The sequence below is a fragment of the Telmatherina bonti genome (assembly GCF_933228915.1).
Source record: "Telmatherina bonti genome assembly, chromosome: 1".
Taxonomy (NCBI): domain Eukaryota; kingdom Metazoa; phylum Chordata; class Actinopteri; order Atheriniformes; family Telmatherinidae; genus Telmatherina; species Telmatherina bonti.
This window is the reverse complement of record NC_136619.1, coordinates 33,472,518-33,488,963: the sequence shown is the minus strand read 5'-3', so window position 1 is coordinate 33,488,963 and position 16,446 is coordinate 33,472,518. Positions and strand designations below refer to the sequence as shown.

The window sequence follows — 16,446 nt, the reverse complement described above, 5'->3', positions numbered from 1 at the left end:
CAACAGTGCTGGCGGCTGTATACACATCCCATCAGGTCTGGTGTCTTCAAAGACTTTCAGAGCGAGCCGCGCAAAACTCCATTAACTCCTGACGAAGAATGCAAATGAATCCCAACATGTGGTGAAGTGGAATTAAAGAGACCATCTCTAATCATGACAAACATGAGGTGATGACTGCATGCATACAAACACATAAGAGAATGAATGAAAGATGCACCAACTAAACAAAAACCACAAATAACAGCAAGTGGATTACAGCTCCCAATATTTTGTTATTTTTAAAAATCCAAATCATGAAACGGCAAGAGTCAAATTTATCAACTCAAAGCATCCACAAGTACTCTGATGACATAAGTTCGTTTTTTCGCCTCTTTTATCCTCTCCAACTTCCTCAGCCTTTACTAAAACATTCTTTGTGAAGTGTAGCGGGTTGGGTTGAACAGACAGCTGCGCCAGCGTCTGAAAAAAGTGACAGTTTAGGCCTGAGGACTTTGGCTGGCTGCGCTTGACGAGCTGGAGCCGAGTGCTCTCGCCACACAGCTCTGCTACAGCCTGCAGGTGAACTGTCTGCAGAGCCATATGGAGCTGGAGGAAATTAACGCAGTGATAAAGACAACGGCTTAAACAGGACAGCCTAAATAAACTGAGAGGTGTCTAATATTATGTCCATTTTACTGGTGAAGATGAACTAATATAAAAAAATACATAACAAATCAGGGTAGAGACCATGCACTAATGTCAGACAAGACCTATGCTGGAGTCATGTGACAACTTCACACATGCACTAACTTCACTTGTAAATCATGAATAAATAGGAATAAATGTTCACTTCATTTGCCAACTATGTCACTAATTAATTCTTGTAGAAAACGCATTCAGGTTTATCTCAGCATAGTGGATGACATTACCTTTAAAAAGTCCATGGAGGTAATGGGATATCTAACATTAATGGCTTCTTCAGTCTGTTCAAATGATGGCATTCAAACATTGGTAACATTCATGTTATTGTTCATCGTAACTACATAAAAATGTGTACTCAGTGTTTGCCCTTTGCACTTAACTAAAATGAAAATCTATAAGGAATTTTATTAAAAAATGTGATAATGTTATATGTTATATTGGCATGGAGAAGAATGGGGTTGTGTGAGAACTTGCAGCAGATGGAATCAGCTGAAGTTATGTCTGTATAAACAGGTCGTCGAGCTGGCATTAGCTTTTATCTTACAGGTATTTGCAATGTTAATTTTAAGCCTCATCCTTTTATCTGCCAACAAACACCATGTTTGTCTTCACTGGAAGACGCTGAGCCAGTTTACATGACCATCAAAATCCTAAATCTAGGCGTAATCAGATAATTGTAATAATCTGATATGATGCCTGTAAATGCACTACTGGAATATATTTGGAAATTCTTTGTCTACAATATTACCAATTATCAGATTTATGTAGTATGTATATAAGTGGAGACATTACTTACTTTTATTTTCAAAACAGCCCGTCTTTATTGTACATAGTGGCACCAACAGTAACCAACATGGCAATTTTACTGGTACTAGTTACCCTTTTAATCCACAGTAATAATTCTAAGCCCCCGTTTCCTGATCAGGTAATGATCAGATTATTGGTATGTAAGTAAACAGGCTCAGTCTTGACCATCATGCTTGTGCTGAAAACAAGTCGCATCTGCCATTTAAACCATAACACTGTAGTGAACATTTAACTGTTTGTCTTCATTCTTTTGGCTCAAAAACTAGAGAAAAATGCTTAGGTGCTGCAACAAGCTGATGGCAAAATAACAGGGCATTAATGCTCTCCATGTTTGTGTAGGCAAACTAACTGGAGCAGTGCAGATACAAACAGTTCAATCTATGCTATCTTTTGCCTTAGCTGTCCTAATGTTTCCTGTGCAGGACCATGTATGCAGTCAAGTCAACAACAGTTTGGAGAGATGCAGAAAAAGTTTATTCTCTAAGCAACACAATGCTTTATTGTTCCTCTCCTCTTTGCCTGCTAAGCTCTTTTTCAGAACAAAGATTAATAATAACACAGCTTTCGTCAAAGTGCATGCAGTTACATTTACTTCCCGCTGCAGGACCTGGTGGATTCTTAGCACTGGTAGGGATGAAAAGATTCAAGTTTCACAGGCAAAACCAATCACAAAATGCCAGAAATATAAACCAGTGCCCTTTACCAAACTGTTTGAGTAACTACAGAAGTACCTGTTGTTTTAAATGGATGGGTAAATGTCACTACTAAGACTAGGAACTGTGATTTGTTATAGGACATCACTAGAGCAATCATTCAGACATGAAAATTACACAAAAACTCACAGATTAACATTCACATGAATGTCTGAAAGGGGTTTTTAATGGGTTCAGAAAAAGGTTACAGCAAAATATCCAGCTCCGTCTGATGTTCCATTTGTTACCTCTTGTTGGGCAATAATATAATATGCAAATATGAGAAGAAGCACTTAGGAAAAAGCTGGTAGACATTCAAAAAGCGCAGCTTCAGCAGTGACTTTGTTTTACTCACAACAGTCAAACTGTTGATAATGCCTTGGAAGACGAACAAAACACAAGAAATACTGAACTGGGGCAATAGACAGTTTTCAACACTTGTGTCTCCAGCTGAAATGTAGAAATTAAAAATCCGATTGTTTCTGTAGCAGGGGCGGAATTTAACACAACACAGTCTTATTTATCAATAACTTTTCACATTCTGCCCCCTTTACATTTAGTGCAGGCAGGCGGCCATGAGGTAACCCTAGCTGATCAGATTCAGATTGTTCAGCTAGGATTAGTGAGATAAACCCATCTTAAAGTACTAATTAAGACTTGATGGGATTGGAAAGCCACTTCTGTAGTCAGCAATTACATTTGCGCAGGATTTTAATTTAGTGTAATGAGGAAAGAAAAAATGAACCCAAGCAGCACATTTTTACAATAACAGCTGTAAAGACCTAATTCTGACTGATGTTGATCGGCAGACCTGCAGTTATGAGGGAAACTACTAAACTTGAAACCAAAAAATCTAAATAATTAAACTTTAGGTCTGACTGGGCTGATTATTATATTGTAAACTTTTTTTTTTTTTTTTTTAAACCAAAAAGTACCTCCCAATCTCTCACAATCCACAACTTAATTACATTTACGCAAAGAACAGCATTTTTTTTGTTTTGTTTATTTGCTAAAAATACCACCAAAGTGCTTGCTAACGCAGCTGAGAACACTTCTTGTTTTGTTGTTTGATAGCAGCAACTTATTTAGGCCAGCAGGCAGTGTGGGAAATGAAGTATAATTAATGTGAAGCCAATTAGAACATCCAATGTACCATCTTTTCAATTGGCATGAAACATAAGCTGTTGTTACCGAGGTGGTAGCGCTAGGTGTGCTTTTTTTTATTTCCCGGCACCCATGAATGTTGCCAACATGCAAGTTACGTGATCAGTGACGAAAGCTGAGAATGGTCTATAATTACATTCATATTGCATATTAGATCAGTCATATTAAATAAAGACGAACTTAGAATACAATTCAAATATAAATACAATATTGAAATTGACTTACTTGTGGGTAGGGGAACATGCCAAGTGCCAGCTATAAGAGGGAAATAAAAACACTTTCAGGTTTTCTGAAATTTTAACTATAAAACAGTAAGTGATGTGAAATGTTTACATTGCTTATCACACTAGCATGAAATGTACAATCGCAAATAATTTCACCCAGAACATATTAAAAACACAACAGAAACCAAAACAAATCTAAAAAGGTACTAAATTGAAGATTGTTGGTTAATACAAACGAATAAACTACGTATAGCTATGGGGACTGCATGGTGGCATAGTTGTTAGCACTGTGGCCTCACAGCAAGAAGGTCCCTGGTTCGATCCTCGGCTGGGGTGAGGCTTGGACAGTGGCCTTTCTGTGTGGAGTTTGCATGTTGCATGTTCTCCCCGTGTTCTCCGGCTTCCTCCCACCGTCCAACGATATGCATGTTAGGTTAATTGGCCCTTATTAAAATTGCCAATATTTGGATAATGGATTGAATGGATGGACGTATAGCTACGATTTCTTATATGGTTAACTGAGTATTTCCCATTAAACAAAAGCAGCTGATCTGGTGTGCATGCACATGCAGAAAACCTTTCAGGTCTTCCTGGCACCAGCATTTTAACTGCACAGAATTAAATATAAGCTGAGAGAAATCGGCACTGAAGCATGCACAACCTGAGACTTTCAGTCTCTGAGGTAAGCTTAGTGCCCACCTGCTGACAGCACTTCATCAAACAACATTGGCTTTTAGTTCATAACCCCCAAACGATTACCACCAACTGACAACAAGATAGAGGGATTAAGAGAAGGCAACAAAACGAAGGGCCATTTGTGTAAAATTTGTGCTTGTGTGCCGATTTCTACGGTAGGTTGGGGGACAACTCTTCCCGACATTTGGATGGACATTCTTCATCCCAGCTAAATGTAACTTATTGACAAAATTATTATTTTAAAATGTCAAAATACTTTTTTCATTGAACATAAGTAGGCAAATTAATGGACTAAAGATCATTACAATTCAAGTGGAACTGTGGGGTTTCATTTAGCTTAATACATCCATGCACAGTTAGAGACAATAAGTCCACTGCTATGAAACTCCATCTTTATCTTGTCAATACTTTTTTTTGACATTGCTGCATTACAGGGAACTCATTCATTGTTACAATAATTGTAATGATATTAAAGTGATATTATTGATGGGTAATGGAGAGGCAGAAGGCTCCACCATTTGTTATACTGCAGAGCAGGAGACAAGAATAGATGCAGAATCAATAGTGTGGGTGGGAGGATGAGAGACAAGGGAAATACCAAAATGACAATCAAATTTGGAAACGCAGGGCGTCAGTCAAGCACTTCATCAGTATGTAAACTGATGAAAATAAATAGACATGCACTTTAACCTATCAGCAAGAAGAAAAATGAAGACATCACGTGATCTACTACAGAATTTGTTTAAAAAAAATTTTAAAAAAAAGAAGAAAATTTACTATATCTGTAAGAATTAGTGTCCTCTCCATTCATTTCTCATTTCTCCATTTTCATCCATGCATTTTCTGTGGGTGAAAATACAAGGTAAAGCTCGAGGCTATTTATAAACTGTTTTACCTCCATGAAAGAGATGCCCACACTCCACACATCTGCATGAATTCCATACTGTTCTCCTGATATCCTTTCCGGCTATGGGACAAACAGAGTCAACGTTTAGTAGAGCATTGGAAACCAACTTAAAATAATTAGAGTAAAGGTTAAAAGTCAGGAGAAACTCACGGCCATGTATGCGTTGGTTCCAACATATGTCTTGGCAATAGAATTTACCAACTAAAAATACAAATATCAGAGTTAAAGCAAATATTCTTAGAATATCAATAAACTAGTTATTCAAACTACAACAAAATAAATGCATTTGGAGATATTTTCCTTCACATCAGTGAATATCGGGAAATAATTAAAGACAAGAAGGAGACCTAATTTGCATTAGCTAAATGTATTGACAAGGGAGCGTTGCAAGACAAAGGGACAGTAGTGAGTATACAAATGTCATCAGTGACAGGACTGTGATAATGAATGGTTCTTCCCCTTTAGCTTTTTTTTTTTTTTTTTTGTCCTACAGCTTGTGAGACAGTGAGGAAGGGTGTGTGTGTGTGTGTGTGTGTGTGTGTGTGTGTGTGTGGTTGTCTGTGTGTGTTAAAAAGGCAGACAGTTTTCAGGGTGGATGTTTTGGAGAATAGTGAAGGTCTGTCCCTGATTATCACATTATAAAATACACTTTGGCGCGCGCACGCTCACACACACACACACACAATGAAATGGTTATTGTCTGCTACCGACGCTTTAGCCCTACCTACTGAATACATATCAATGAGGCTTGGCTGTGTATACGCGTGTGTGAGTGTGGGTTATAATTATAAAGAGATTTTTTTGGAAGCTACAGAACAATGGAGAGGAAGGGGAGGGGGGAGCTTGGGGGAATGTGAGCTGAAGACCCCTGGGACAGCAGTGATGTCTTGGGTTGGAAATTAATGCTGTGATTGACAAGCTGACCGTATGCATGCAGAACAGTGTGAGCATGCAAACACACGGACTGCAGGGGACTGTGTTTGTGCAGCTTTGGACAACTGTTTTTCTTCCTCTCTCTCTTCTCTCCCATCTTATTTCACTCCTTCTCACGCAAACAATTCAGCGTACCTGTGTGCTGACACCAAAGTCACACAGCTTGACTTGTCCTCGGGTGTTCACCAGCATATTGGAAGGCTTGACATCTGTGGAGACAAACTGCTTGATAGAACTGCAGCATCAGCAACTCTGGTGCTTGTCTTTATCAACTCTGCCTTTTTTTTTTCTTAATAACACAGCAACCTTACTCACCTCTGTGAAGTATCTTCAGGCTCCACAGATATGTCAGTCCTTTGACTACCTGGAGACACAGGCAGAAGACAAAAAAAAAAAAAAAAAAAAAATCGCCAAAAACATGAACAATTTAGAGCATGTCACCAACACATTTAACAAATAGATAAATAAAACTTTAGTATGAATAAAGGTTAATTACTGTAATGGCTGATCTAAGAGCCATGTCAGATATGGCCGAGTTAACGACGATGTTTATATGCAAGTGAATAAATCCGACTACTGGCTATTGTGATTTACAACTTAGCACCTGGATTTAACTAAGTAAATAGTACAAACTTACTGTTGGCTAATTACTGCATGGGTGATTATCTTTCAGATGACAAGTTGTTTAACTTTGACTAATCTAACTAGATTATCTTCTCATTACTTAAACAACAATGTCAAAAGACAAATCCTGTGACGGTGGAAAAGATGTTAGTCTGTTGAAGAAGGGTCAAATCAATGACCTGCTTCAGGCTGAGAAAAATTTTAAGAAGATTGGAGACTTTACTAGAACTGGGTTAGGAACTGTCTCTAATGCACCATTAAAAACTGGAAAGATAGTGGGGAACCATTGTCTTTTCAGAAGAAATGTGGTCGGAAAACAATCCTGAATGATTTTGATTGGTGATCACTTCAATGTTTTCTAAGAAAAAAAAAAAAGTCTAAGAAAAACAACAGTAGAACTCAAGAGTTTAATGGTGAATTAGAGCATTCCACATCAACAATGTGAAGGGAACTCAAGGGATTGGGAGTGAACAGCATAAGAAAACCCCTAATCAGTGAGGTTAACTGGAGAAAAAAAGGTTTTAATTTTCTAGGGGACATCGAGATTGGACTCTGGAGCAATGGAAGAAGGTCATGTGGTCTGAAGAGTCCAGATTTGACCCAGTTGCAGAGTGATGGGTGAATGGGGGTAAGAAGGGAGGTTGATAAAATGATGCAGTTATCATGTCTGATGCCTACTATACAAGCCTGTGGGGACAGTGCTATGATCTAGGGTTGCTGCCAGCAGTCTTTCCTACACTCCAGTGTTTCTCAAACTTTTTGAGCCACGACCCCCACGGAAACGTACATGTGTTTGTGACCCCATCGCCAACATTACAATTTAGTGATTAATTTAGTGATAAATCAAATGGGTCATCTAGCAGCAGTCCTCAAAATTTAAGGCTTCAAAACTGTCAGAATCTTTATAAATGAATCAGGGAGATAAAGTGGTTTTGGGGGGATTTGGTTCACTAAAGCTACATGCCCCAAATAAGCTCCTCTCATGGAGATAATGCCAAATTTACATTTAGAGTTGAGGTTTGCCTCGGACTCTAGGTTACTTTGAACTGATATTGGTTGCTGGAGCAGGTCAGGTCTATGCTATGTGCCCAAAGAAAGAGATCAGCTGACGACCTAAACATAACGAATAATTAGATTATTCCAAAGATTGATTTTTTTTCTTCAATGATGGCACATGCATATTACAAAAGGATTAAGACAAATTGTTAAAGAGTGGTTCAGGAAAAATAAAACATCATTTTCACACCATGATTGGGTACCGTAGGGTCCAGACTTGTACCCTACTCAGAATCTTTAAGATGTGCTTGAGAAAGCTTCTTGCAGTTGTCGGACTCCTTTCATCAAGACAATTTTATCGGTGAAAAATGAATGCAACACTGGATGGAAATTAACCTTGTGACATTGCTAAAGCTTATCCAAACAATGCCACAGCAAATGTGTGGCATAATTAAAGCTTAAGGAGGTCTAATAAAATATTAGAGTGAATGACTTTTTATTTTCTGTTGAACATCTACATAGGGATTATTAAGTTCAGGGTTATTCTAGCTTTTTGTAGTTTGTTAAACTGTAAGATCCATTCAAGAAGTAATTAATAGATGTGAAATAAATTACGTTTGTAAGGGTAGATGCAGATTGAGGTCTACATGGGTCTTTGTTTTTATATATTCAATTTTAACATTTCAATATTTTTTGTTCACATGGCATAAATAGCTTGCTTTGAGAAAATAAAAACAAGTATAACCACTGCAACCTGATTAATAGTGTGAACAAATTCCATTGATGCCATTTACAGCTTATAAAACAGAGCAGAGGTCAGACGTCTCTAAAGCTTAAAGTTGTGGTTAGTTATACATGATCTATTCTGAAAGCTTTGAATAGTGTTGTGCTGCCATGCAATTTTGTATTGATGCTGGTAATTACTGACTGACGGACAGTAAAAAGAGGACTAAAGTCTGTTGAAACAAGACTTTGCATGAGACAAAACTAGCCAATTTTAGAATCGAAATTCATGTTGTGTGTTTCTTTCTTTTTATAAAAGAAACTTTTATAACCTTCGACTCCTGTTGACATGTTTTTCTGAAATCTGGAAAAGGGTTTAAGATTGTGATTGAATGCTCCTGCAAACAGTGTAGAAACTGTCTTTTGTTGTCGACAGTAATGGTCAACTACCAACATTGAAGACTTAGATTCCTACCACTGTGTTTAACCCTTTTAGAATAAATAACAAAGAGAAGCAAATTATCAGTATTAAGGACCTTTCTGAGATAAATTATATTCCACTTCAAAGTTGTAAAGAAAGGTGAAGATGGTGTTCCAGTTCAAAACCCTTACCAAAGGAAAACAGATAAAAAATTAGAAGGAGTCGAAAACTGTCGGCTACAAGACAGCATATTTTCTGTCAAACAATGACAGTTAAACCATTATTCTAGCCAATCACAATGAAAAAAAGCTATGTGTAGGCACTGTAATAATATCACTACAGGAAATAAAGGACATTTTTCTGAACAGGGTAATCTGCTACTCATAGGAACAAATGAGACAAAATAATTACTGAGCAACTGCTCTAATTGAGAAAATGAACCAAAAAGTGTCAAACAAGTAAGTGGTGTTTATCTCAGTTTAAAGTATTTATAAATGTATTACACCACCTTGTGATTATGTTTTTCTCTTGTATGGGATGTGAGAGATGATAGTAGCCTTAAGGCCCAAGTCATCAAACACTAATCCACAACATACTGGGATGAAGTATAAAAAAAAAAAAAAAAAAGAGCTCTCTGAAGTCCTGCTGCCTTGTAAGGTTGTAGTGCGAGAGCAACAACTGGCTTGTGCAGTTTCACTCACACCCTCTTGGGTGCTTTTCCTTCAGCGATAATTAACAACTGTGACAGTGGAAAGGAGGGTAAGCTGTGAATTAAAATTAGCACTGACTAAATGGCTGTCATTGTTTGATTATGGACAAAGTTAAAGCAGGGTGACAGAGAAAGAGCTGGAGACAGGAGAAGGGTAATGAGTGTGGAAAATAGAGGCACTTTCGTCAGCGTGAGTCTGAAACAAGTAAAAATAAGAAAAGGAACACAAATTCAAAACATCAGACCTTTTGTTTTTGTTTGTTTCATTAGCCAACTTAGTGACTTTCTGCTTTAGTCATGTACAATGTGCAGGCCATTGCTCTAAGCAGCTTCTTCTGTGCTGAAGACAAAGTCTCAGACGGTTGTTACATGAAAAAGATTCTTGATCAGTTTCAAGTTTGTTAAAGGTAAATTCAAGAGTCCTTTCTTCATTCAACAACTAATGTGACAAGAATGATTTCATGGCGCATTTCCACCAGAATAGTCCAAACAACTCAGTTTGACTGAGTGGGAAATTAAAAAGAGCTTTCACACTGGACTTAGCAGACCACATCGCCAAACAATGTCATGCTGTTAGTGAAGATCAGCATTCACACTACTCCAAACACACTGTATAATTTCTGGAAGTGGACCAAGGTTTGTTTATTGTGGACCAAGCAGCAGCAGTGGTCCACAATAAGGTTATGTTAGGTTATGTTCTTACTGCAGGCAACAGTTGTTGAAATCCTACTTTTCTGCCCACATGTGACCAATATCTGATTTTTTAAAGAAAATTTGAGCAGCTCAAATCATTTTTTGTTTTTTTTTGTTTTTATCTTATCCAGACCAATTTCATAAGCTGTACTAATAGGGTACATATCAAATCTTTTCCACTTAACTTTTACATAATTGCAGTGAGACGGATGTGACAGTTCTGGATGAAAGGAGGTGGGAAGCAGCTAAGTCCGATTTACACAATGGATGGAATAATATATCATAATTTTGTTGTGAATCCCACATGTGTAGGATCCATATTAACCTCCTTAAAAACAGTGTTCTGCATATGACATATCTTCTGCTGAGTATGTGGGTCACTTCAGGTCCACAGACTGTTCACACTGGAATCTGATGTCAGTCACATTAAATTATAATGTGAACAACCATGCAGAATAAAAAAAAATCTCCGGAAAAAAAAAAGGCACTGAACATTTAATACCTGCAGTGTGATCACAGCCTTTGTTTCATTTAAAAAAAAAAAAAAATCAGTCCAATTTTGCAAAAAACTGATTTAATGTACTTACAGCCACCGCAATCCTCCCCAGCACATGCTCTGGAATTTTTTTGTAGACATCTAAAGATCCTCCTGCACAGTCAAAAAAAGAAGCAAAACAAAAAAATAAAACCAAACAGACAGTCATTCACTGAGGGAATTAATACTGGAGTATGAGAAACTAAATATTATTTCAAAAGCCATAAAACATATGCTACAGGTTCACAGTCTAGATGTCACAATCCAAAGAACTCAGAAAAACTTGGTGTTAGTTTATTTTTCATTATAACTGATTAATAACTGATTATTAACTGGACTAAAATTTTCTAAATTTTCTCTGGAGTCGTAACCAAGAATGGGAATTCATAATATGTTATTAATATCAATGCAGCTATCCGTTCTGCCAAACAATTTGTTTATTTTATTGATTCCTTCATCAATTCTTGATCCAAATTTCTATCAGTAAACAAGATTTATGGTGGAAAAAATCGGACTTTAAAGTCCTAAAATAAGTAAACGTTGAGCTTAAAATCATTCTGAACTCTTTCTAAACTTTCCAAACCTACATAACCCAATGTGAAAAAGTCACCCCCTCACCTCCTTCCTCCATGTAAAGTCATGAATTAAAAATGATTTCCACATTTTTTGAAAGCTGAGTGCAATTTCACTGACCACAGCCTTATACCTCCCAGAGCTGTTTAATAAAGAAATCTGTTAAACAGAATCTGTCTGGGAAAGTGAAGTAGGCTGTGAGATCTAGAAAAGAAACACATCCTGCCGTTATCCTAAAAAAAAATCAAGACAAGTGAGAAACAAAGGGATTGAAATCTATCCCTCTAGAAAGGGTTACAAAATCATTTCTAAGTTTTTAGGACTCAAGTGAACCACAGTCGGAGCCATTATCCACATATGGGGAAAACTGGGAAGAGTGGCCAACCTTCCTGGGAGCAGTCAACCTTCCAAAATCACTCAAGAGCACAATGACGACTCAACGAGGAGGTCACAAAAAAATCGTAACAAGGTGGGTTATGTTGGAATAATATTAAAGTTTATAAGATAATCTGTAACATTCAAGTGTGACAAATTTACAGAATAGTAAGAAATCAGGAAGGGGGCAAAACTGTATATATATTTATATATATCAGGAGTGGGTGATTAAAAAATTAATCTTTTTAAAGGCTTTGTATGTAATTAATCTGAATTAATCACATTTCAATCACATAACAATATTCGCCCCAAAAAGCGACTTCTTTTTTATTTAAATGGATTTTAGTGGACAACTAAATCAAATAATAGACACAGACATAGACAAGTGTCATTTGAAGTACTTTAACTAGAAGCTCCTGCTGTGCTCCAATTAAGAGTCATGTTTTTGTCTACACGCTTTATTATTAGGCATTCATATCTGACGGTTAACTAGGGTGAGATCAGTCTGGAGCAACCTCATGTGTCTCACTTTCAGTCTGCTCATGAAGCAGAGGTGATAATCTCCTGCTCTGACTGCAGCCTGAAGCTGGAAGCTGTGTGTGTTGTTTTGGACGGTGGAGGGGCTTACACAGCAGCCGCAGTGATCAAGTACAAATGCAAAGAAAAGTTCTATGAAGTAAAAGTGTTCAGAAGTTATGCACACTTTGCTGACACACTGACAAATGTGCGAAACATGGGAATTGCGGCATTAACACACACTTGGACAAATCGGGCCACACACCTAAAAACAAGAGTCCCCAATTTCACACTAGTCGAGGCACACACGTACAAATACACCTACAAATGCACTTCAGTCAAGATTTATCACGCCCTTGTAGCTTTTAGCACACAGACATGCTAAGCAGCTCACAGCGATCAGAGATTCTCTTGATCTGCAGAAGTGTAAATGGTTATTCAGTTGAGACAAAAGACTGCTCCTTAAAGTCTTTTCTACACTAGTGTAGCGAGAAACGGAGAAATGTTGCAGAGAAACTCACCGTCCATAAATTCTGTACATATGGATATCCTGTTCTCTACAAAAAAGGCACTGAAGAATGTGATGATGTAGGGTGAATCACACTGCAACAAGAGCACAGACTGGGATTGTTAAAAAGCACGCTAAAAAGAAGTCTGTTAACCTGGTAAACAATTAAGTTGAAACATTACAATCATAAAAAAATAGCTTCAGCATCTGTTACCACAAATAGGAAAATGTGTAAATTTCTCACAATCTTAACCATCTATTTGAATTTTGACAACGGCTTATGTTTGGAAAGGAAATACTATTTATTTCTGCAAATACAAACATAGTCTGTATGTAGAGGAAGGCTAGCCAAGCAATGTTTGTCAATGCACAAACATCAAAGTACATAACTCAGATCATACTCTCTCAGGGTAACAACACCATTCTTTATCCTCAATCATATGTAGACTTTGACCCATAAATTCATTATTAAACCTAAGAGAAAATAAACAATCTGTTATGTATTGAAAGAAATTTAACGAACAAATTGGTAAACCTTGTGTGCAAGTATCGCTGATCCCTGACTTAGTGCGTTACACCAGAAGTGATAAATGACAATTAATGAGTTAAACTCATGGTTAATTAACAATATACATGTGGCAAAAGATTCAGAGGATAAAAACAAATCATTTTGATAAAGGGGAACATATTAAACCAGTCAAAACTAACCTTGTAGAGAATTTCTAATTCTGACATGATTTGCTTCTGTAATTCCACCGTAATATCCAGAGGAATGACCTGTGATCAAACGTAAGTGGGGAGGGGGAAAAAAAGATTCAGTCTTTAATAAATCCAGCTGCAAAAAATTCAGTTGATCTGTTATCTGACAGTTGAATAAAATTATATGATGACAGAAACAGTAAAAAAAAAAAAAAAAAACAGAATAAGGTAGAGTAAGGATTCTCACCTTGACAGCCAGAACTCGTTTGCCAAGAACATGGTAAGCTCTAATGGGACAAAAAAAAAGATTCAATTAAACTAAAGCCCATTAATAACATGCTGCTTTTTACTAAAACAACTTTCAAGTAAAGTGGAGTTATTTTAAATTGTGTTAAAGTTTGGGTCGCGCTGGTTTACTGTACTTCAGCAAGTCTACAAGATTTTTTTTTAACCAGTCTTACCTATAGTTACCTTTTCTTTATCAGGTTTCAAGACACCTTTTTAAAAAAAAAAAAAACAAAAAAAAAACTTTTTTTTCTTTTTTTTTTTTTTTTTAAAAGTGTGTTTCTAAACCCCTGCATGCATAGCATGATGAACGAAAAGATAGGAGATGTTTTCCAGGAGCATTTTACCTTATTGACTAAAATCCACTTCACACTCAGACTGCAGCCAATAATTAAAAGCTCTAACACATGAGTTTCCAACTCCAGTCCTTGTGAGCTTCCATCCTGCAGGTTTTAGTGTTTCCCTGCTGTGACACACCTGACCCAAATCAATGGCTCATTAACAGGAAGATGTGGAAGATGACAACAAGTTGTTGGAGAACCTTTTCATTCGAATCATGTGCGTTGTACCAGAGAAACACCTAAAACCAGCAGGATGGTAGCTCATGAGGACCGACCGGAGTTGGAGACGGCTGCTCTAACACAAAAATATAGAAATGTAATCACCTGTGGAACGGACAGGTCTGAAAAGACACAATCCAGTCATTTTAACTGGCCCGTTCTAAACAACTGAATGGTGATATGTTTAGAAGTGTGTGTTTCTGTGGTTTGGAAGCCTGACTTGAGCAGGGAGATCTAAAGAAAAAGGTTTGATCTTTTGGATAGTATTATTTCTAAGGACACGTTCATAGATATTATCTTAGTCTTAGTCTGTTTGCTCTGAAAGTCCGCTTCATTCAGGGAAATTTGAACCAAACAAATTCTGATTTGGATAAAAAAAAAAAAAAAAAAAAAAAAAGTGGACTCGATCCGCCTACAAAAGACAGACTTTGTCCATTTCAAATGTACCAAACACAGGAAGATGATGTCTTCCTTCGAAAGTCACAAATCCCCCTCCACCGCACTTCCTGCATTTGGTGTCGTATTGCATTGTGGGTAGATGTCGTTTCAAGGGTCCTCTCCCTCATCTGTCATTCATACTGCGCCCACTGTTGCAGCATATTTCTGTAGTATACTTTCATAAGACAAAATAAAAAAGCCAAAACCGTGATAGTTTCGTGCTCTATGTTTAGCTCGAAAGTGGAAGAACATGAGTTTTCTTCTTCACGCCGGTTTTGTCCTCTCTTTTGCTAAATACTAGTGCAGCGCCACCTTTGGTGAGAATGGTGATATATTATTATCAAGGTTTGGCTCGTTTGACCAAAGAGCAGCGTGAACATGATCTTGGTCTGCATGGATACACCTAAGCCAACTCCTCAATGTAAATGTACTTTTAATGTAGCTTGCCCTAACCATCTTCCAGGGTCACCTACCCTAACTTGACAAATTTAAAGTAGTTAGGAAAAATGACGGTCATTTAACAAAACTGTACACACAATTGCATTTTTTTTAAAACTACACTAAGGTCCTTTTCATTGGTTTAAACTAGTTCAATACTTTGCGTTGGGAAGAACAAAGGACCAACACCATGGAAAAAGTATCTCTAAAGACCAACATAAATAACAGCAAAAGCTCCCAAAGTCTGACAGGTCATGATGAAAAAACCTGATTAAGTCAGCTCCATCTCTAGTTGTTCCAGACAGTTTAGAGTTGCAAGTAAAGCTGCATTCACCGACTGGCCCCATAATGATTTAATTAGCAAATGCCTTAATGCCCAGCGTTGGCTTCAGTTACCACCCATGGCGGTTAGTTTACGGTAGCAGTGACAATACCTTGTGACCTCCTAACATACAATCCTCAAGGACAAATACTGTCCAACAGCTGTCAGGAGATTGAGATGAAGTTGGTTCAGCTCGCGTCATACAGGCTGGTTTAGTACATGTGACACCTAACTACTCAACAGTTAGTAGGTCATTCAGAAAGACGATGTGTATGGTGCAAAGTGTGTTTAATGTGTCTAACTTTGGAGTATCATGTTGCTCTTCTGCCAAACACCCTCTAAAATGGCCCAGGCCTTTAATTACTGGCACCTATTAGTGCCATGTTAGCTATTTATGCACCATTAGGATAAATACAGGTCTCCAACTGTAGCTTTATATTACTGTCTTTGAAAACAGCTACATAAATACAATCATTGCAGACAAAATTATATATATATTTATATATATATATATATATATATATATATATATATATATATATATATATATACATATACATATATATATACATATATACATACATATATACATATATACATACATATATACATATATATATACATATATACATATATATACATATATACATATACACATATATATACATATATACATATATATACATATATACATATACACATATATATACATATATATATACATATACATATACACATATATATACATATATATATATATACATATATACATATATATACATATATACATATACATATACACATATATATACATATATACATATACATATACACATATATATACATATATATGTATATATATATATATATATATATATATATATATATACACATATATACATACATCATGAAAATCAAAAAAATATG

At 36.7% G+C, this 16,446-nt stretch overlaps 1 protein-coding gene across 1 annotated transcript in view; it reads right to left on the bottom strand.

Moving 5' to 3' along the window:
* Positions 1-16,446, bottom strand: part of map2k5 (mitogen-activated protein kinase kinase 5) — a 59,368-nt gene that overhangs the window by 26,354 nt on the left and 16,568 nt on the right. The window contains exons 9-17 of the mRNA XM_079246377.1: positions 13,724-13,763; positions 13,486-13,554; positions 12,791-12,872; positions 10,858-10,919; positions 6,420-6,468; positions 6,240-6,313; positions 5,322-5,372; positions 5,160-5,231; positions 3,570-3,599 (exon numbers count right to left, since the gene is read on the bottom strand). Of these exons, the coding sequence (XP_079102503.1) occupies positions 3,570-3,599; positions 5,160-5,231; positions 5,322-5,372; positions 6,240-6,313; positions 6,420-6,468; positions 10,858-10,919; positions 12,791-12,872; positions 13,486-13,554; positions 13,724-13,763 (529 nt within the window). The remainder of the gene's footprint in view (positions 1-3,569; positions 3,600-5,159; positions 5,232-5,321; positions 5,373-6,239; positions 6,314-6,419; positions 6,469-10,857; positions 10,920-12,790; positions 12,873-13,485; positions 13,555-13,723; positions 13,764-16,446) is intronic.